Source organism: Eretmochelys imbricata, chromosome 25 (assembly GCF_965152235.1).
Source record: "Eretmochelys imbricata isolate rEreImb1 chromosome 25, rEreImb1.hap1, whole genome shotgun sequence".
NCBI classification, from domain to species: domain Eukaryota; kingdom Metazoa; phylum Chordata; order Testudines; family Cheloniidae; genus Eretmochelys; species Eretmochelys imbricata.
In genome coordinates, this window is record NC_135596.1 from 9,017,654 (window position 1) to 9,037,954 (window position 20,301).

A 20,301-nucleotide genomic window follows, 5' to 3' on the forward strand; every position below is an offset into this window, starting at 1 on the left:
CATCAGCCGCGGCATGTATCGGTGACTGGTGCCGTGGGAGAGCGCAGGGAACGTGGGGGGGAGCTATGATCTTGGGGTGGGGGGGTGTCCCTAACTCCCTGCCTGTCTGTGCCCCAGGCCGAGAAGGAGAACACCAGCTACGACATTGACACGCTGCAGGACGAAGAGGGGGACCTGCTGGAATTCCCAGGTTGGTCATCGCGCCCGGCCTGTGCCCGCCAGGTGCCGGTGCTGCTCCACACCGAGGGCACGGCCCAGCGAGGGGCTGAGCGTATCCCGCAGAGCGGGGCTTGGCGCCGGGCTCTGCGAATCTTTAAGCACGAGCTCCTGCTGCCTGGGCTGAAAGACGCAGCTGTATTGGCCAAGAACGTAGCAGGCCCCTCCACCAGTGTACCCGGCCCAGCCCTTGCCAGGGGGTGGAGCGCCGCACTGGGTCCATGAGTGGCTCCCATGGGAGAGGAGGGCCCTTGGCATCTTGCAGGATTGGGTTTGTGCTGGTTAATGCCTGGGAAGGTTTTGCAGGAAGCAGGTGGTGGAGGGGGAAGTTGCCCTGGCGTGGCAGGGGGCAGCTCTCAGGGTGGGGATGGGGCTGTTCAGGTCAAGGACCAGGGTTAGTTAGTGATGGGTCTTTGTGGGGGTGGGGCGGGGGTTCTGCTGCTCTTTCAGGGGCAGAGCTGCTGCTGTCCAGGAAGACCCTGAGTCTGTCCACGGAGGAGCTGCTGGCCACGCTGCAGGGCCAGGTGCAGTCGCTCACCATGCAAAACCAGGAGCTGCTGGAGAAGATACAGGTACCAGCCCATCCCCCCCTTCAGCCAGGTGCACGCTTCGGGTTTCCCCTGCTAGCATCCCCCGGAGGCCCTCTCTAGTCCCCCCTCCCAGGGCCAGCATCTCCTTAGTGTGCCGGTTCCGGGTTGGGGCCCAACGGGCCTGGGGGCGGGGTGAGCCAGTGGCTGCTGCCTTGTCACAGACGTGGACGGCAGGTTTCTCACCCCTCGCACACGGCAAGGACCTCAGCCTCTCCCCATCTCTGTCTGTAACCTTGGCAGTGTTCTTCATACTGAGTTCTCCTCCCCGTTCCCTTTGCCTGCACGCGTTCCTGCTGTCACCCCGGCACCACTGCGCCTGCTCCATCTCGGGGGGAGCCCTCCAGACCCTCCGGTGATGACACCAATGGCTCTTCCCTCCTCCATGATCTCTCCAGACTCAGGGAGGTGCAGGAAGCCGCCACCTGCCTTACTGTGTGTGCAGAGACATCAGACCATCCAGCCGTCCCCGTTACCCTCTTCAAATGGCTCTGCAGGCTCCCTGCTTCACTGCAGGATCCAGCTCGAATTTGCTGGGAACGGCTTCCGAAGTCATGTTTCAGCCTCTTTTCTTTTCTCTCCCCCGTCTGCCCCCAACCTTTGTAATGTCACGGTGCAAGAGCCTTCTCCCATGCAGCTCCTGGCCTCTGGAACAGGCTTTCTAGGTGGCTTCCCTTTGCCAACTCTTACTGTTCGTATCAAAACCTAATCTTTTCTCCTTTGCCTTGTACTTATCTGCTCGGCTCCAAAGCCCTGCTGTTTAACTCTGTCTCTGTATCATAGCCCTCTGTACAGTTAAATTACAGGGCCTGCTTCTCCTCCCACGCTGGTGTAAATCCAGGGTGACTCCACCCACATCAGTGGACCTGGACTGGTGTAATTGAAGGAAGGAGAGATCAGGCCCTAGGAAGCATCTGAGGGTACTGGAGCTCGGGGCCAGGGGAGCCGAGCAGCTCTGTATGGCAAGGCACAGTTGTGTGGTGCTGCTGTAATATCCCCATGTAGCGGGGGCTCAGGATCCCAGTGAGGAAATCTCATTGTTTTATCCCCCCCTGCCCTTGGCAGATCCTGGAGAATTACGAGAAAGATGAGAGTGACGTCTGCCCATCTGAAGTCTTCGTCCCCATCGTCCTCTACAACTCCCTCAAGTTGGAGTTCGACCAGCTCAGAGAGCAGCACGCTGAGGCCCAGGCTGCCCTGCAGGCTCTGGAAGGCGGCGGGCCCCACGGGGCCTCCTGCGAGCTAGTCCCGGTGGAGGCTTACAAGCAGCTGAAGGCTGAATCCGAGATGCAGATCCAGGCCCTAGAGCAGGCGCTGCAGGGGAGCAGCGCCCCAGCTGAGCCCGAGGGGAAAGGCCAGGCTGGGGTGCAGGCAGAAGGAAGCAGCAGGGAAGGAGGGGCTGGAGATGCGGCTGTGGAAGAGCTGACCAAAACGCTGGCTGAGATGCGGGAGAAGCACGAGGCGGCTGTGGCTGAGGTGTGGCTCCTGCGGGAGCAGATCCAGCTGGGCATCCTGTCCGTGGAGGAGCCGGAGGCGGCTGAGAGCTCTGGGAGCGAGCTGGAGACGGTGAGGGCAGCTCTGCAGAAAGCCCAGGAGGCCCTGCTGGAGAGAGACCAGAGGGTGAAGGAGCTGGAGGGGCGCCTGGATGCCCAGGAAGAAGCAGCCGGAGGAGGCCGCTCCGCCGAGGAGGCGAGGGCGGCCCTCGGCGTCTCCTTGGGAGAAGCCGCGGCGGAGAAGGCCGCGCTGCTGGACAGGTGCCGCCACGCGGAGGCAGAAGCGGAGCAGCTGAGGAGGAGCGTGCAGGAGGGAGCCGGGGAGCTGCAGGAAGCGATGGGCCGCCTCTCGGAGAGCCAGAGGCTGGAGGAGGAGAGCCGGCAGCTCCGCGAGCAGCTGGCGGAGCTGCGGGGGCAGTACGAGGAGGTGCAGGCCCAGCTCCGAGAGGATCAGGGCAAGAGGGAGGAGGAGCTGAGCGGCCTGAAGGAGCAACTGGCTTCCGAGAGCATCTCCAGGCAGGAGCAGGAGGAGGTGGCGGGGAAGCTGGGCGGGTCGTTGGCCGAGGCCAACAAGAAGCTGCTGGAGCTGGAGGAGAGGCACAGCGCCGCCCAGAGGGAGGTGAGGGAGCTGCAGCATGCGGCGGAGGGGTACAGGCGGGACTGGGTCCCGCCGGCCGAGCACACCCGAGCCAAGGAGGCCCTGGAGGGCAGCGTCCGGGAGCTGAGGGCCAGAGCCCAGCAGCTGGAGCAGGAGCTGGCCGCCAAAGCCCAGGAGGCCTTGCGGCTGCAGGGCGAGCTGGCCAGCGCTCGGGAGGGCACGGTCCCCAGGGAGGAGCACGAGCAGCTGCGGAGCAGCCTGCAGGCGGAGGCGAGCGCACTGAGCCTGCAGCTCAGCGACCTGGAGCGCAAGCACGAGAAGACCTGCACGGAGGTGTTCCAGGTGCAGTGTGAGGCCCTCTTCATGAAGAGCGAGAAGCACGCGGCCGAGGCCCAGCTGGCCGCCACGGAGAAGCAGCTGCAGAGCCTGCGGGCCGAGTCCGGCCGGATCCAGGAGCTGCACGGCCACATCGAGGACTCGGCCAAACTGGTCAAGGAGAAGGACAGGAAGGTGGGTCTGGGCTTCCCCATCACCCCGCCCACGCTAGAGCCAGGTTAGGTGGGGACCCCCTACCCCTGCCCATAATAGAGCCATGGGACAGGGGTGAAATTTGGGTCTGGCAACCCCATCGCCCAGCCTGGACTCAAGAGGGGTGAGAGGTGGGTTTGGCAGTCCCAGATCCCAGCCCGAGATAGTGCCATGTGAGGGGGGTGAGAGGTGGGTCTGGGGATCCCAGATCCCAGCCCGAGACAGAGCCACATGAGGGGGTGAGAGGTGGGTCTGGGGACAGTGCAGCGTTCCCCGAAAGTACGTTTGTTTCGAAGGAGGAACACTGCACGGGAAAGAGGTTCCAAAAGGGGGAGAAAGCGAGCGGGGGAGGTTCCCCCAGGGAAATGAAACAGAATTTTTCACCATCTTTGGTCGCAGAGCGAAAAACCTCCAAGAAAACAAATCGTTTGGCACATTTGTGGCAAAAGAGACCGACCCACCTCCCCCACTGGCTCTGGTAGGGACAGGAGCTGGCTGGCCAGCAACAGACATTTGTTCCGCTGGTTCTTTAGCTGTTTATCTGCCACCCAGAGCAGATCATGCCCTGCTGATGCCCAAAGGGCCGATGCCCCAGTGGCATGCGAGTGCCCCCAAAGGAGGAAGCAGCAGCAACCCAGGGGTTAACGAGCAGCCCCAGTGAGAATGAAGATGCAGGTCTGGCTCTGTGGAGGGGTGCGTGTCTGCGGAGGGCTGGCCGGGGCCGGGGGGGCTGGGAAGCTGGGCTTTGAAATCTCTTGCGTTGCGTGTCCTAACATCATGCGAGACTTTGCCCTAGACTCGAACCCGCCCCGGTGAACTCAGCCAGCCCTTTGTGACCGGGCAATCTCCTCGCCTTTGCAGATCACCGAGCTGTCCAAGGAAGTCTTCAAGCTGAAGGAGGCCTTGAACAGCCTGTCTGAGCGCTCCGGCCAGGTGGGGGCCCTGCCCAAGGCGGCCCCACAGAACCCGCAGGAGGTGGCGAAGCTGCAGAGCACGATAAAGGCCTTGGAACAGCAGCTGGCCGTGGGTATCCGGGACCAGCGGGACTGGGGAGCGGGGAGGAGCAGAGCCCAGGGTTTGTGGTGTTAGTCCCCTGTTGGGCTCGGGAACAGCAGGGGCTAAGTGCTGAGCTCGGCTGAGTCTGGAAAGTGACGTGCAGCTCGGGACCTGGGGGCACCGTCCGGGCAGGTGGAAGCAGCGGAGTCGCTGGGACGGCGGCTCCGAGGGCTGCGTGGACCATGCTGGCTCGGGGGCCCAGCCCCACAAAGGTATAATAGGCTCCTAACTCCCATGGGAATTCGGCTCCTACATACCATTAAGGATCTGGGCCAGTGTGTCTTGGCCCGATGCCTTCTGCCCTTCCGTGCCTGGTCACAGCAGAGGTCCAGCAGTAACCCCTCCGCTAAAACATCCGCTTCTTTCTACGGCACTGAGGGAGTTGCTTTAGCTGGGTGCCGGAAGGGGAGTGACACCAGTTCCCCTTGGCTGTGTTCGGTGTGAGAGCCAGAGCAGGATCCGATTCCCCCAGCTCCGTGCCGTGTCTGGCGGGGGGGCACTGGTCAGAGGTGCCATGAGCGGAGAGTGGCCCAGTTCCATTGGGACCGTAGTGTGACCCCCCCTCTCCCCTTGATTCCAGGAGATGGAGACACACCACCGCAAGGTCGTCTCGCTCTACCGGAACCACCTGCTCTGTGCGATTCAGGTCAGTGAATGGGGGGCAGGGCTGGGCTGGGGGCGCAGTGTCTCGCAGTGATCGGGCACGGGTGTTCGCTGTTCCGGGTGTGTCCGTCCGTGTGTCTGAATCAGTAGAAGTGTGTGTGTGTTTGCACACCTGTGTGTCAGTGGGTGGGCGTTTGCACGTGGGTGTGTCAGTATAAGTGGCTGTGTGTTGGCACACGTGGGTAAATACACATGGGGGTGTGTTTGCACATGTGGGTACGTATAAGTGGGTGGGAGTTTGCACGTGGGTGTGTCAGTATAAGTGTGTTTGCACACGTATGTCAGTATAAGTGGGTGTGTTTGCACATGGGGGTGTGTAAGTGTGTGGATGCACGTGTGTGTCAGTATATATGGGTGGGTGTTTGCATACGTGTGTGTGGAAGTGGGGGGGTGTTCGCACATGGGTGTGTCAATATAAGTGGGTGTGGGGGGGTGTATTGGGTGACTGAATTCCAAGCATTTCAGACAGTGTTTACTAGGCCTGTTTGGACCTACAAAAATGACATCCTGGTCTCCCCCCATTCCCGTCCCTGCCCCCAAGCTCCCCAGCACGTGAACGACATGACCTTGGAAGTGCCATGCCCTTGCGGGTGGGGAATCCTGACATTGTCCCTTGAAGCTCAAATGGGAGTTTGGAGGAAGGGCGGAGGGTCTCCGTGCACATTGGACAGGAGCTGGCGGCTCATGCTGGGTGGAAGGAGACTTGTGCAGAAGGCAGGAGCCTGTGAGCCATGTGTATGCCGGTGTGCGTGTGCATGTCGAGTGCACGCTCCTTGCCACGGTGTGTCTCTCACGTGCAGCGTGTCCAAGGCCTGTGGTACAAGTGGCGACGTCTGGGTCTCCGTGCCCAGGACGCGCCGCGTGTCCAAGGGCTGTGGTACAAGTGGAGACGTCTGGGTCTCCGTGCCCAGGACGCGCCGCGTGTCCAAGGGCTGTGGTACAAGTGGAGACGTCTGGGTCTCCGTGCCCGGGACGCGCCGCGTGTCCAAGGCCTGTGGTACAAGTGGAGACGTCTGGGTCTCCGTGCCCAGGACGCGCCGCGTGTCCAAGGCCTGTGGTACAAGTGGAGACGTCTGGGTCTCCGTGCCCGGGACGCGCCGCGTGTCCAGGGCGTGCAGTGCACACGTGGCAACGTCTGCATCTCTGTGCCCGGGACGCGCCGCGTGTCCAGGGCGTGTGGTACAAGTGGCGACGTCTGGGTCTCCGTGCCCAGGACGCGCCGCGTGTCCAAGGGCTGTGGTACAAGTGGAGACGTCTGGGTCTCCGTGCCCGGGACGCGCCGCGTGTCCAAGGGCTGTGGTACACACGTGGCGACGTCTGCGTCTCTGTGCCCGGGACGCGCCGCGTGTCCAGGGCGTGTGGTACAAGTGGCGACGTCTGGGTCTCCGTGCCCAGGACGCGCCGCGTGTCCAAGGGCTGTGGTACAAGTGGAGACGTCTGGGTCTCCGTGCCCGGGACGCGCCGCGTGTCCAAGGCGTGCGGTGCACACGTGGCGACGTCTGCGTCTCCGTGCCCGGGACGCGCCACGTGTCCAGGGCGTGTGTGCTGTGACAGTGTATGTGAAAAGCAGGGAAACCAACCCTGGAACAACCTTTTCCATCTGAGCTCCCGAAATGTAGCGCTGGGCCAGAACCAGCTCCCCAGCTCTGGGCCCCCCCGGCCTCTGGGGCAGCTGGGATCTGGAGCTGAACTTTGCACCCTGAGCCCATATCCAGCAAAACGAAGGAATTATCTCACTCAGCATCCGGCAATGGCCACGTGCTCCTGCCACGCACCTGCTGAGATGGCTGCCTCTGGAATCGGCACAGTCCTGCCCTGCCTTAGCCAGTGGGGCTGGTGTAGGGTGTAAGTCAGGGCACCGCTGACCTGCTCTCGGGGAGACCGCTGTGATTTCCCCGCCTCCGTCTCCTTTGCAGGGCCACATGGACGAAGACGTGCAGAGACTCTTGTACCAGATCCTGATGATGCAGAGGCTGCAGGAGCAAGGCAGATGAGCTCCCCGGGGCCAGGGAGCCCGGCCCGGTCCCTGGTTCTGAGCAGGGGAGCGGAGTGGATTTGCACGCGGAACCGGCTGGACTCCAGCATCAAGCAGTGTGGCGAGGCCCTGTGGCCAGCTGGCCCTTTTTTGCACACACCTCCTCACCAAGATCAAGGCACACGTGTGTTGGGTGACCCCTGGGGCAGCACCTTTGCTCCCTGTTCCTGGGCAGCCTGTGCTGGGAGGTGCCTGTGGGCAGGTGGCTGGAAGGTGCCGCATGGCAAGCTGTAGGCCCAGCTCACACGGCCCTTTCCACGGGTGCTTTCACCTCGGCAGCCTCCGAGACGGGATGAGGGAGGCAGGCTCCTGACCGGGCGATGCCACTGGGCGAGGGGCCCATCCTCGCTCCGTGGGCAGAAGGGAGCAGGGATGGGGAGAGGCTGCAGTAATTCACCAGCTCCTGCCTGCGTCTCTCAGCGGAGCATCCACAGCAATAAACTCTTTATACTCACTCAGCAGAGGCTCGCTGGTTTTCCTGCGTGGGGAAGGGACATGTGCGGGGGCGAGGGTGGGGGGTCGTACACCTGGGAGCTGGTGCCAGGGAAACGCAGGCAGCTGTTGGGCTGAATGTCCCACTGCTGCCCTCCTGCCTTGCAGCACCTGCTATTCCAGGCTGGAGCCCCTCCTGACATGGGCCTGTCTGGACCTCCACGGTGAGGGGTGGGGTGGGCTGCAGGCCAGGGCGGAGGTGCGCTGACAGCGTTATGGCTGGAGCAGAATTGAGGGGCGCTGGCAGAGCTGGGGGCGGGGGAGCCTAGGGCTGGAATAGTGGTGGGGGCTGCAGTTTGGGGCTATTCCAGCCCAGGACTCTTCCCCCCAGCTCAGCCCATGCACCTCACTCTTGGATGACAGCTCCCACTCCAACTGGTATTCCAGTCCTGGCCTCCTCTGTAGCCTTCCCACGCCACTAACTGCCAACGCCCATCGGCCCTGCAGCCCCCTTGCCCCCCAAGTCACCCCAGCTCTGTCAGGGCCCCTCAATCCCGACCTGCAGCCGCAACCCTCCTCTGCCACGCTCTGGGCCCCAACCAAGCAGACTCTGCCAGTGCTGCTGGACTGTTAACCAGCGCTCACTGGCTCCTTTTGCAGGGACTAGGCTGAGACCCTGCCAAACTCATTTTGTCTGTGGCCGAAAAATGCTCCTTTTCCACTCGGCCAGCTGGGAAACGTCATGAACAGCACCCCACAAAATGGCAACATTTGGGAAACTTTGGGATTGATCCCGGTGACATCAGCCCAGGGGATGCACTCCCAGCAGGGGATTGGGCCCCATTCTGCTCCAAGGGAGCTCTCAACTGGGGACCGACCCCGCCGAGGTGGGGGAGCCCAGTGCTAGCAGGCAGATAAGCAAGTATGGGGAGACTCCAGGGACAGGCTTTGATGAAGGAGAGCTGGTTGGGCAAGAACTCGGGAGCAGAAGGGGATTTTGGGAGCTCATGGTTTCCTCCAGGACTAGCCATTTTGGGGGGGAGGGTCACCTGGGAAGGGGCTGCCCCCAGACACACCTGGGAGTTAAAAACAACTTAGTTAAAAAAAGCAAAGTTGAGCAAAAATCCTATTGGCTGCAAATGGCTGCGCTGTCCCGAGACACATCCAGGCCCCTGGGGTGGGTCTGCCCCGAGTACAGCTTTGCCCATGCTGGGGGGCTGGACTCACGAACCCCACCTTACGGTGCATACAACCCCACTCTTGCTTGTTTCAGGGCAATAATTCCCACTGGCTCCTGAGGGGCAGGATCCAACCTTGTCCCAGCAACAGGCCTCTGAATAACCCGGTCCCTACCTTTTTCTGAAACCCTTGTTTAAAAACGCTTTGCCCCGCGGCAGCAGGGCAAAGACCAGCTAAACATCCCCCCCTCCCCCTCCGCAGCTGCCCCCGCATCTCCGAGAGAGCTGGGCCCACGCACCCCAGCCACCAAAACCCCGCCTGGCCCGAGGCGGGGACTTGTGGGCTTTGTGGTTTGTTCCGAGTTGTCTCCGGGAACCGTGGTGGGAACGGCTGGTGCATTTCCTGAGCGCGTTGTGTGCGAGGAAGTGAGCAGCGGCCGGGCTGAGGTCAGACGGGGATTTTGCTTCCCGAGCCGAGGCGACTCCAGTTGCCTCCGGTTCGGCGCGGCATCAGGACGCCGATTTGTGCACATCAGGTGAGTCTCTGGTTTCCTCTGGGCGTTGGTGGCAGGTGGGGCTGTTTGTTGCCCGGGCGGCTGGCGTGAAGCATTGCGGGGTGAAGCCATGACATTCGCTGCCGTTCACGCCCTCCTCTGCGCCCGGGAGAGGGGTGGGTAACTCACCATCCTGGCATCTAGCCCTGCTCAGAGCTGCTGTCCGCCCTCGAGCACAGTGGTGGAGTTGCTTGGGGGCGGTGGCCAGTGACAGATCCCCCCCCACACACCCCAAATGTCCAGGTAAGAATCTAGGTCACCGATGAAGTGAGCTGTAGCTCACGAAAGCTCATGCTCAAATAAATTGGTTAGTCTCTGAGGTTCCACAAGTCCTCCTTTTCTTTTTGCGAATACAGACTAACACGGCTGTTACTCTGAAACCTGAAATAGGTCACCAGCTGTTTGGATCTGGCAGGGACTGAAAACCGCTGCGATTTCATAGTTGTGGGCTGGGTCCTCAGCTCAGTGCCAGGCAGGACAAAATCCCCCCTGCCACTTGCCCTCCTGACTGGGGTGGGAAGCGTGGTTTAGTGGCCAGGGCATGGGACTGGGTCTCGGGAAGATCTGGGTTCAATTCCTATCTCTACTACAGACCCCTTATGTGCCCCTTCACTTACCCGGTGCCTTGGGGCCCCGGGCTGTAACCCTACCTGCCGGGGAAGCTAAAATCCCTGACTCGGGGGGAGGCTTTCAGACATGTTGGCTCACCGCGGGGTAAGTGCCCGGGCAGAGCAGGGGTAGCGGCGGCAGGGCTGTCTAGGAGAAGGGGCTGTGGAGGCTGGACCAGAGAACAGAACAGCTGCTCCGGGAGCTGCTGTCCACACGAGACCTGCCTAGCAGAGAGGCAGGATTGTCCACCAGAGCCCCTAGCTCTGAATTCACCCCGCTAAACGACAGAGCTCCGGGGCCGCAGGGGAACATTAATGCTGAGCCCTGGCTCTTATCTAGCATTTCCCAGTAGTAGAGCTCAAACCTCAGTGGTTATTGTCATCACCCCTATTGTACAGAGGGGGAAACTGAGGCACGGAGCAGGGACGTGACTTGCCCAAGTCTCCCTGCAGACCAGGGTCAGAGGTAGGAATAGAACCCAGGTCCCCCCGGGGCCAGTGCTCTAACCAGTAGGTCAGGCTGCCTTCAAAAGTGGTTTCACCATGAGAAGACGGTGTCAGCCAAAAAAATCCCCTTTTCTGTCCCTGCCTTGCTGGGCTGCCAGTAAAACAACCCGACCTCACTGTGGGGCCCACGTGCTGGCCTGGTGTGTCCTGATCCTGGCCCCTAGCAGAGAGCGGCAGGCTCTTCATACCTCTGCCAAAGAGCAGCATTTACCGCAGGGCCCCCTCTCGGCCACAAAGCCACAACCACTCACCCAGCCTGGGAAACCCCAGCGGAGACGCCTGCCCTGCACGCGTGACTCTAGCTCCTGCTTGGTGCTGTTTCCTTCTTGCTGGCACCACACCCTCCCCTTGGACCCGTTAACCCCTTGGGCACTGGCCAACGTCGTCTGGAAAGGGTTAAATTGCAGGTCTAGGGCTCAGTCTGCGTTAAGCCAGGGGTGGGGAAGCGCATGGTCCGAAGTCCCCTCTGTGACTGGGGTCTCCAGATCCCCATGGAAGGAGACCCGGGGTAGTTTCCTCCCAGCCCAGCCTCTCTTCTTCCCCAGGAGACGCTGCAGGGCCCTCCGGTGGGGGGAAGCCCAGCTGGGCTAAAGGGCTTGCCGCAGTACACACCTGCTTCACCCCAGGGGAGGCCTGTTGGGGACCCGCTCTGTTAGCAAAGCAGCAGCCACCGAGCATGGGGCTCGCACAAATTCAGCAGCTTCCTGTGGAGGTGCTGGGGCCCGACCCCAATGGAAGCCGGGTGGGGCGGCCTGACGGATGGATTCCCTCCCCTGGAGCACAACCGCCAGCATGTGCCGTTTGGCGCAGGATTCGAGCTGGGGGCCTCGTCCCCAGCATCAGATCTGCCACGCTTGGCTGGCAGGATGCTTTTCCTCACCGCAGGATTGTTGTTTAGCCGTACGCCGGTAGCAAGCAGGAGGCCCAACCCAGAGCAGGGCCCTGCCCTGAAGGGCACCCAGTGAGAGAGAGGAGCCCTGCCCTGAAGAGTTCACAGCCTAAATAGACAAAGAGGGGGAGCGGAAACTGAGGCACAGAAGGGGGAAGGGACTTGCCCAATTGCTGGGCATAGAACCCAGGTCCCAGGGCCTTTCTTCTAACCACTATACGATGCTGCCTTCGTGCAGCCCAAACCCTCTCCATAAATGACATCAATCTCTTGTACCAACCCTCCAGGGTCGAGCCCCTCTCGGGAAGACATCGTCCGTTCCCAGCCACACCCACTTTCAGGCCCTGATTTTGCTCCGCTCCTGACGGCTTTTTCTCCAGGCGCCCATGCTGCCGACCGGCGCCCGCTGGGAGATGAAGTGGATGGTGATTGTCGCCTTGGTCCTGCCGGCCTGGTCCGCCCCCTGCAGCAGCACGGCTGGGAGCGAGGGAGAGGAGGGTACGAGGAGGAAGGGCCGGTTCCCAGTGGCCCCCGGCAAGGCTTTGTGTATTTCTCCTGCCCCTGGGCTGCGGGGTTGGTTCTGTGGTGCCAGGATCTGCCGAGCAGATGGTCCCTTGCACTCCGATGCACCATCTCCCCCAGTCGCCTGACTCGGACCCAGCCAATGACGCATGCAACGGAGACAGCGGCAAACCCTCTTCCCCTGAGCGCCTGACTCATCGGGGGGGGCGGGGGGGAGGTGAATTTCTCCTGACCCCAGCTGGTGATCGGCTTGTGCCTGATGCTGGCGGGTGGGCAGCCCCTAGCAAGGGGATAACCCCAGGAGTGGGACTGATGCTGGACGCGTTAGGTTAACAATGAGAAGGGCGGGGAGGAGGGGAGGCTGCCTCCTTTGTGGGGGGTCACATTGCTTTGCAAGCTAGTGAGTCAGGGCCCCATGTAGCCAGGATCACACCGGGGAGCACCACCTGTCTTGGGAACTTCCCCCTGCTGGGCCAGTCATTTACTATGAGGTCAGTGGCAGAGGCAAAAAGAGAACCCAGGAGTCCTGGCTCCTCAGTTTGGTGTCCTGGCCACTGGGTCACAATCCTGGGGTGAGGATTTCAAAAGCAGCTGAGGGAGTTAGGCAAGTCAACCTAGCGGCAGAAAGCAGGACAAGACCCAGCGGCTGGGAGCAGAGGCCAGCCACATTCTAGTGAGAACTGGGGCCCCAGCTCTAACAGAGAGGCTGATTAACTAATGGGACGCGGTGGATTCTGCATCTCTCGATGTCATCAGATCAACTCTGGCGGCCTTTCTGGAAGAGATGCTTTGTCCAAACAAGTTACCGGGCTCACGATGGGGGTAACTGGGTTAAATTCTCTGGCCTGTGATACCCAGAGGATCAGACCAGATCTCCTGCTCCCTTCTGAATTCCCCTACGTTGTAATGGGATTTGAGCACCTCACTTCTCTGTGGGCTTTTTACCCCCGCCCCAAAGCAGCACCCACTGCCTGCCCGAGCTCCAGGTAACATGCCGGGCACCCTGTGACAACTGGTCCTTGCATTCTAGGCCTTTGCCACGTCCACCATGGCGCGCTCGGCACCGACCTGATTCTTCGCTGCGACGGACCCATGAGGGCCGCCAGGGCGGAATGGAGAGTGAATGGCACCAAGGTGGCCATGTCCGAGGACGCAGCGGGAGGAGACAAGGACCAGCTCTTGCTGCGAAACGCCAGCCTGGCCCAGGAGGGGGAATACAGCTGCCACCACCCGGGCACTGGGAAGACCCTGAGCAGGATTCGGCTGCGGGTGGGCTGTGAGTGAGCTGTTCCTTTCCATGGAGGGGGGGGTCTCTCATTCTGCCCCTGCACCCACAGCTGCTGTGTTACAGGCTGTCAGGAGTGGGGGAATCGAACCTGGGACCTCGGGCTCTAGATGCACGTGCCTCTGCTAACTGAGCTAAAAGAGCACCTTCTGTTAGCGAAGGCTGGGGCAGGCTGATCAGTGGGGCCCCGCCAGGGACAGAGTACCAGGGTGGGTGGGGTGGGTGACGTGTGTTGCTCCAGGACTGAGCTGCCCTGGATGTAGTTGGACTTCCCGCTGCGATGTCTGTGTGACTGTCCGTCCCTCCCACTCCTGCAGCGCCCCCCGAGAAGCCTGCCATTGAGTGCTGGGCTGTCAGTTACCCCGAGACTGTCAACTGTACTTGGAAGCTGAAGTCTGAACCGCGCCTGGAGACTTATTTCATCACCACGTACAGGTAAAATCCTTCAGGGGCCAGCTGTGGACAAGGAGGTGAGGGAGGGAGAAAGGACCTGACCTCTAGGTGCACCCCAAGTTCAGTCCCCAGGTGCAATCAGTCGACTCTTGGGGCGTCATTTATCAGCTGGAGAGAGAGGCGAGCGCAGACTCCCAGCTTGCCCTGGTGGGCCGTGGTAGCCCAAAGCCCACGGGGTATGTCTGTGGGCAGAGGATTGAGACCCTCTATGAGCTACAGGAGCCCACTGGACAGAGAGCAGCATCTCCACAGCAGGGTGCTGAACTGCTTCTGTCCACACTGCAGGCATGGCCTGGGGGCCAAGGAGAACAAGTGTGTCCAGCCAGGGGCCGGGGCCAGCAGCTGCTCCATCAGCGACATCCAGATGTTTTCCATCACCCCCTATGTGCTGAACGTGACGGCCGTGAACCCGCTGGGCGCAACGATGAACCTCTTCCCCTTCATCGTGGAGCAGATCAGTAAGAGTTCACGGCCCCTTGGGATACGCCGCCATGGGTAGAGTAGGGATCCCCGGGAGCTTGGGGGGCAGGGCTCCAGGGCATAAGGGTGCATGGCACCATGGTTAGAGCTGGGCCCTGGGAGTCAGGACTCCTGGGTTCTGTTCTCAGAGCTACCAGTGATTTGCAGCCTGACCCTGAGCCCATCACTTAACCTCTCTTGGTTAGGGCAGCGGGAGTGGGAGTCAGGACTCCTGGGTTCCATGCCACCTCCACTGTTGTGCTTTCCCTGCACTTGGTGACCCAGGTAATGGGGCCAGGGTGAAGGGTTACCTAGTGGAGTGTGGGGCACCAGAGAAAGAGAAGCTATTTCAGTGAATCTGACAGTCGCGTTTCAGATACCAGTGGCACTGGCTGGCTTGGGATTGGAGGCTGGGAATCTCAAAGGAGACCTACGGGACAGACCCACCCCCTCTTGGGTTCCGTGGGAAATCCCAGCCAAAACAGGCCGGGTCCTTGCTGGTTCACCTGGGATGGAAAGTCCCCCGGGTCTGCTGGCTGCTTGGAGGCCTTTGTGCAATGAGCTTTTGGCTCTCAGCCTGTTGTGCGAGGGGCAGGCGCTACTTCCCAAAGCTCATCACCGCAGGCCGGGACTGGACGGACCATGCTTAGAAGTGCTCCCTCTCGCTCTGGGGTGAGACTCCCTCATGGGGGGCTGTGCCTGGGAAACCTCCCCTGCCCCCGCCGTATGGTGCCAGTCTCCAGCTCCAGGCCTTACCATGAGGACGTTGGGGTCTCAGGGGCCCCAGCAGGGCCCCTGGTAAATATCAAAGAGCACAGCCCTGGGACGCTCATTGTGCTGGGCTCCTAAGCTGGCGCTGCCGGGCAAAGCAATGAGGCTGTCCCCATCGCTGGCACGGAAGGACTCAGGCTGCCGGCCTCGCCAGACGCTCCGGGGTGTGATTGTTCTGTGTGTCTTGTTAGTCCGGCCGGATCCCCCGGAAGACCTGAGGGTCTCCCCCATCCCTGGGGAGAGCAAGAAGCTGCTCCTGGAGTGGCAGCCTCCCAGTTCCTGGCCCTTCCCGCAGTACTTCCCGCTCAAGTACCTCATTCGCTACGCAAGGGCGGGAGCCAACAGCAACCGAACGGTGAGTGCCCGCAACGCCCCAGCGCTCTTGGCTCCAGCAGCTTGCGGGTTGCTGGTGGTTCGCTTTGCTTCGCGGATGGCACTGAGGGCAGCCAGTGCACTCCACCCACTGGAGAGGCCCTCTCTGCCCTCCCAGGGCCAACGGTCCAGGTCTGGGTCAAGGCCGTTATTTGCTTTGGCATAGAAATTGCTCCCATCACGTCCTGCCCGCTGCCCACACCGGGCCTGCAGGGTCTGCGCGAGGGCAGAGAGTCGCCCCTTTGCTTTTCTGAGCATTCTGAAGAGCCTTCGAGCTGATTCATGGGGAGGTGGGGGGGATCCCTATCCCCCCAATTCTCCATCCCTTGGCTCTGTTCCTCCTGGGGGCAGATTATCCCGCAGCTGCATGCCGCGGGATTCTTATACCTTCTTCTGAAGCAGCGAGTGCTGGCCACTGTCTGAGGCAGGAAGCTGAGCTAGATGGGCCCCAGATCTGATCCACTCAGGCAATTCCTCTGGTGCCCTAAGTATCCAGCAGCTGCTCCTCCTCCTCTGTCTTTCTGCGCAGCATCTCATACAGCGCCGAGCACGGTGCCTCCTCGTATGTACCTTCGCTTTGCCGCTGCCCCCAAACTGCCCCTAGAAGCAGTAGGCGGCTGGGGACCCCCAGAGCGTCACATCAGTGGTAACGTGTAACTCTGATACAGCCCTTTCCCGAAAGGGATCTCAGAGCCCTTCCCAAAGGCAGGCTGGAATCATCAAACCCACGCTGCCAATGGGCAAACCCAGGCTCAGAGAGGGGGCACGGCTTGCCCAAGTTCACGGGGCGAGTGCGTGGCAGAGCCAGGTATAGGAGCTCTGTTTCCAGCCTCCCAGTCTACTAGGCAACCTCCACTTGCATGTGGCCCTGCAGAGTTTCTGAGGGGCATGTTCCTGGCCTAACCCCACCTCCGCTGCGTGTGTTGCCTCCCAGATCGGGCCATATGAGCAGACCTCCTTCATCCTGACTGGGATCCGCCCCAGAACCATCCACCATGTGCAAGTGGCAGCCAAGGACTTCACGGACTACGGTGACTATAGCACCTGGAGCCCGCTGGTATCAGGCACCCCCTGGACGCAGCCGTGAGCGGAGGGGGTGTCTGGCGTGGCCGGAAGCTCTCGGGGTCAAGATTTGACTTGCTTTTGCCTTCACCTTCTGCTCAGGCCGCTGCAATTCACCTGACAGAAAACACAGGAGCTGGGTTGGGATGGGAGAGGGTCCCTATGCTATGATCCTCCTTGTTACCTTTTTTTACCCACTAAGGGCTCCTGCCGGATTCAACCTGCTGTGAGCCTCAGACGCTGGGGATGAGTTTCCTTGGAGCAGAGGAAGTACGTGCCCCACTGGTTGGCGTGTGGGACAAGGCCCGCTCTGGGCCAGTTCACCGAGGACATGAGTCTGGTACAGACCCATCTCCAGAGCAGCTCGAGAGGTCCCCAGGGTGTCTGTCACGCCTGCCCTGTCTGTTTCACTTAACCTTCCCCTGCTAGCCGGGCCAACTCAGAACATGGTTCCCGAGAGAGCCGGGGCTAAATTCCAGCCCAAATCCTGCTCTTCGGACAAAGCATGGTTCAGCTCCTGATTCAAAGCCAAGCTGGCGGCAGGAAGTGCCTGCCACTCCTTCCCAGGGCCCCTGCCTCAAGGCTGGCTTTGGCCAGTTCACTTCAAACGCCCCTTTTGTCAATGGCGGATCCTCCTCCCGAGCCTGGTTCCCCACCCGCTGGCCCGCTGACCCTCTTCCCAGGGCCTTCTGGTTTCCTGCCCCTTCTCTGGCCAGTTCCCTTCCTGTCATCCTCCCCCACGATGGATGCCCTTCTCTCCCTGTGTCCCCATCCTCTGTGCCAGACCCACCATCCTACTCCTAAAGAGGAGACAGCACGGGAGGCCCTATGGGACCAAATCATGGTGTTGTGCGACCAGCTTCTAACATCCCATCTGTCAGTGCCTTGGAACTATGCACGGATTTTCTGGCTTTGCACGAATGTAGCAGCTGACCTTGTAACCGACTGACGTGTGTGTTGATGTCACAGGGATAGGAATATTCCGTGTCCACAGGCATCGCTTATATGTCGGATTTTCCTATAGACAGGGCATCTTTTAATCAGGTTAAACATATTTAGAATAACCAAAATACTCACTCACTTTTTAGCCAAAGAAGTCAGAATGCTCCGGCCTTCTGTCCGAGAACGTGCTCTTTAATGCAGAATGTGTACTGTAGAGAAATCAAAAAGCGAATGGATAAAAGAAATAAAGTGCATTTATATTACGCGATAATCTGGCTGATGTACCTTTCGGCTTTGGGGATTTAGGTGTATCACATTTCTATTCCTCATCAATTTTATTCGATTTTGCCAAGAGACAGAGGCTGTTCAAACAAAGAAGATAAAAAACATCTTACTTTTAAATCGCACCTTTCGTTGCAAAGTGTCCACTCCTTAAAGTGTTTTACAGTCTAAGCCCCGAACCCTGCAAAGACTTACACACCTACTTAGTAAGACACCAGAGGGGCTGCTCGTGCGTATAAAGGGAAGTACATGAGTGCCCTGGAGCATCTCAGCCTATGGGCCTGACCCTGCCAAAGCTTCTGCTGCTGTGCATAGGATTGTTTACTATCACGAATGATCCCATTAAGTAAACGCCTCACATTAGAGAGTGCTGGGCCTGGCAGGGAATGTCTGCAGGATCAGGCCTTAAAATACTCTACTTGAGGAGAGCTGAATGCAGCCACCTCTGGGGTGGCGCCTGGTGGTTGTTTGACACAAGAGTGTAGAACAGGGAGAAGTAAGAATACCATACCCATTTGAAACTACAGTTTAGCGTGAGGGCAGCGTTTTGGCCTGCTCTAGTATATTTTATAAGGACTTTCTTATGTCCTCGTAAAATTAAATTTGATTTTTAAATCTAGATTGGACATTTGCACTAGCAGATATGTGTCAGTTCAAACAGGAATTAATTCAGGGATGCCCAAAGGCCTGGGTTATACATAGGTTTGGCAGCATTCGATTTTTATTTTGTTATGATTTGGATGAATAATATTGCTGCTTATTTTTAAGCATTTTTTCCAGTTTTTAATCTATTTAAATTTTCACGGTTATGGGAAACAATAATTATTTAATGACAATAGACTTTGAGATTCAAAAAGTTAAAGCTTTATAACCATGACAGCACAAATTGTCAACATCACATGTAAATATATAAAGTAAATAGCCTTACTAGGGTTGCCAACTTTCCGACAGCAGAAAACTGAACACCCTGCCCCACCCCCTGCCCTTCCCCTCTCCTGCCCCGCCCCTTCTCCGATGCCCCGCCCCTACTCACGCCATGCCCCCCCCCCCCCCCCCGTCACTCACTCTTCTCCACCCTCGCTCATTTTCAGCAGGCTGGGCAGGGGATTGGGCTGCAGGAGGGGGTGAGGGCTCCAGGGTGGAGCCAGAAATGAGGGGTTCGGAGTGTGGGATGGGGCTCCAGGCTGGGGCAGGGGGATAGGGTGTGAGAGGGGGGACAGACTTTGGGATGGGGTGCGTGCTCTGGGATGGGGCCAGAAATGAGGGGTTCAGAATGTGGAGGTGGGCTTCTGGCTGGGACACGAGGGGCTCCAGCTCGAGGTGTGGGCTCTAGTGTGGGGCTGGACCTAAGGGGTTCAGAGTGCGGGAGGGGGTGTGGATTCTGGGAGGGAGTTTGGGTGTGGGACAGGTCTCAGGGCTGGGGCAGGGGGTTAGGGAGCATGAGGGGGTGAGGGGTGCAGGTTCCGGGTGGCGCTCACCTCAGGCAGCTCCCAGAAGCGGCTGGCATGTCCGGCTCCTAGGAAGAGGCACGGCCAGGTGGTTCTGCATTGTGCCCCCTTCCCAGGCACTGCCCCCGCAGCTCTCATTGGCTGCGGTTCCTGGCCAATGGGAGCTGCATAGCCGGCACTCGGGGCGGGGGCAGTGCGCGGAGTCCCTGTGGCCACACCTCTGCCTTGGAGCTGAAGGGAAATGCTGGGTGCTTCCGGGAGCCATATGGAGCCAGGGCAGGCAGGGAGCCTGCCTTAGCCCCACTGCGCCGCTGACCGGACTTTTAATGGCCCAGTCAGCAGTGCTGATTGGAGCTGCCAGGATCCTTTTCCAACTGGGCGTTCCGGTCAAAAACCAGCCCGGCAACCCTAATCCTTACATCAAACTCTAAGTTCTCAAGCATAATTTTTCTGACTTTGTACATTTTGATTATTATTGATAGAAATATTTTTCATCTGTGTGGGTATGGTGAAATCAACAGTTACTGGCATTTACCATTACAAAATCCAACCCTTGCAAGCCTGGCTAGACAGCAGTCAGACTAGATGATCACAGTCGTCCCTTCTGGCTTAATAAGTTATGTTTGAGGCCATGCCTTCATTTTGGGGTATGCTCAGCCGTGTTGCCAACTTCTGCCATTTTATCACAAATCTTGCTTTAACGGGATTTGTTTGCTTGTTTCTTTGTTTTTTAAAGCCCCAGAAGCTTCAGTGATGTGAATACATAAGAATCTTGGCTTTAATTTTTTTTTTAAAGACAGTTTCTAGTCTTCGGAGCTGTAGAGGAAAGCAGGAAAATGTGACCCAAACACATCCTAAAGGCTCAAAAACAGGAAGGCAAATGAAAAGGCCCCCAAATGTTTTTTTTTTTTTAAATCTCATGATTTTCAGAACCCACCTCATGATTTTGGAAGGCTTGGGACTGGCAACACTGGATCAGACATGCTAATAGGGTTACCAACTGTCTAATCACACAAACCCAAACACCTTGCCCCACCCCTTCCCTGAGGCCCCTTCCCTGTCCCTTCTCCAAGGCCCCGCCCCAGTCACTCCTCCTCCCCCCGCCCCCGTTGCTTGCTCTCCCCAACCCTCACTCACTTTCACCGGGCTGGGGCACAGAGTTGGGGTGCAGGCTCTGGGCTGGGGCTGAGGTGTTTAGAGTATGGGAGGGGGCTCCGGGCTGAGCCTGGAGCAGGGGGTGTGGGGTGCAAGCTCTGGGAGAGAGTTTGGGTGCAGGAGGGGGCTCAGGGCTGGGGCAGAGGATTGGGGTGTGGGAGGGAGTAAGGGGTACTTGCTCCCCGAGAGGGCTCAGGGCTGTGGCG

General features: G+C 59.5%; 2 protein-coding genes across 2 annotated transcripts in view; both read left to right on the top strand.

Moving 5' to 3' along the window:
• ANKRD24 (ankyrin repeat domain 24) overlaps positions 1-7,634 on the top strand; it is a 28,246-nt gene extending 20,612 nt beyond the window's left edge. Inside the window, 6 exon segments of the mRNA XM_077841841.1 lie at positions 118-190; positions 667-788; positions 1,869-3,404; positions 4,284-4,445; positions 5,059-5,124; positions 7,058-7,634. Of these exon segments, the coding sequence (XP_077697967.1) occupies positions 118-190; positions 667-788; positions 1,869-3,404; positions 4,284-4,445; positions 5,059-5,124; positions 7,058-7,135 (2,037 nt within the window). The 3' untranslated portion in view covers positions 7,136-7,634.
• A 3,497-nt stretch (positions 7,635-11,131) lies between these two features.
• On the top strand, positions 11,132-16,293 carry EBI3 (Epstein-Barr virus induced 3). Its single transcript, XM_077805464.1, has 7 exons — positions 11,132-11,197; positions 11,725-11,842; positions 12,897-13,142; positions 13,469-13,586; positions 13,890-14,062; positions 15,026-15,189; positions 16,141-16,293. Exons 1-7 carry the CDS (start codon positions 11,132-11,134, stop codon positions 16,291-16,293), a joined length of 1,038 nt encoding a protein of 345 aa, XP_077661590.1.
• The last annotated feature ends 4,008 nt before the right edge of the window (positions 16,294-20,301 follow it).

Excerpts from the sequence above, each read along its gene's own strand:
- EBI3 (XM_077805464.1), top strand. The coding sequence starts at position 11,132 with ATGGGGCTCGCACAAATTCAGCAGCTTCCTGTGGAGGTGCTGGGGCCC. Across the intron at positions 13,143-13,468 it reads GATTCGGCTGCGGGTGGGCT|CGCCCCCCGAGAAGCCTGCC; the intron begins GTGAGTGAGCTG and ends CCACTCCTGCAG. Across the intron at positions 14,063-15,025 it reads CTTCATCGTGGAGCAGATCA|TCCGGCCGGATCCCCCGGAA; the intron begins GTAAGAGTTCAC and ends GTGTCTTGTTAG.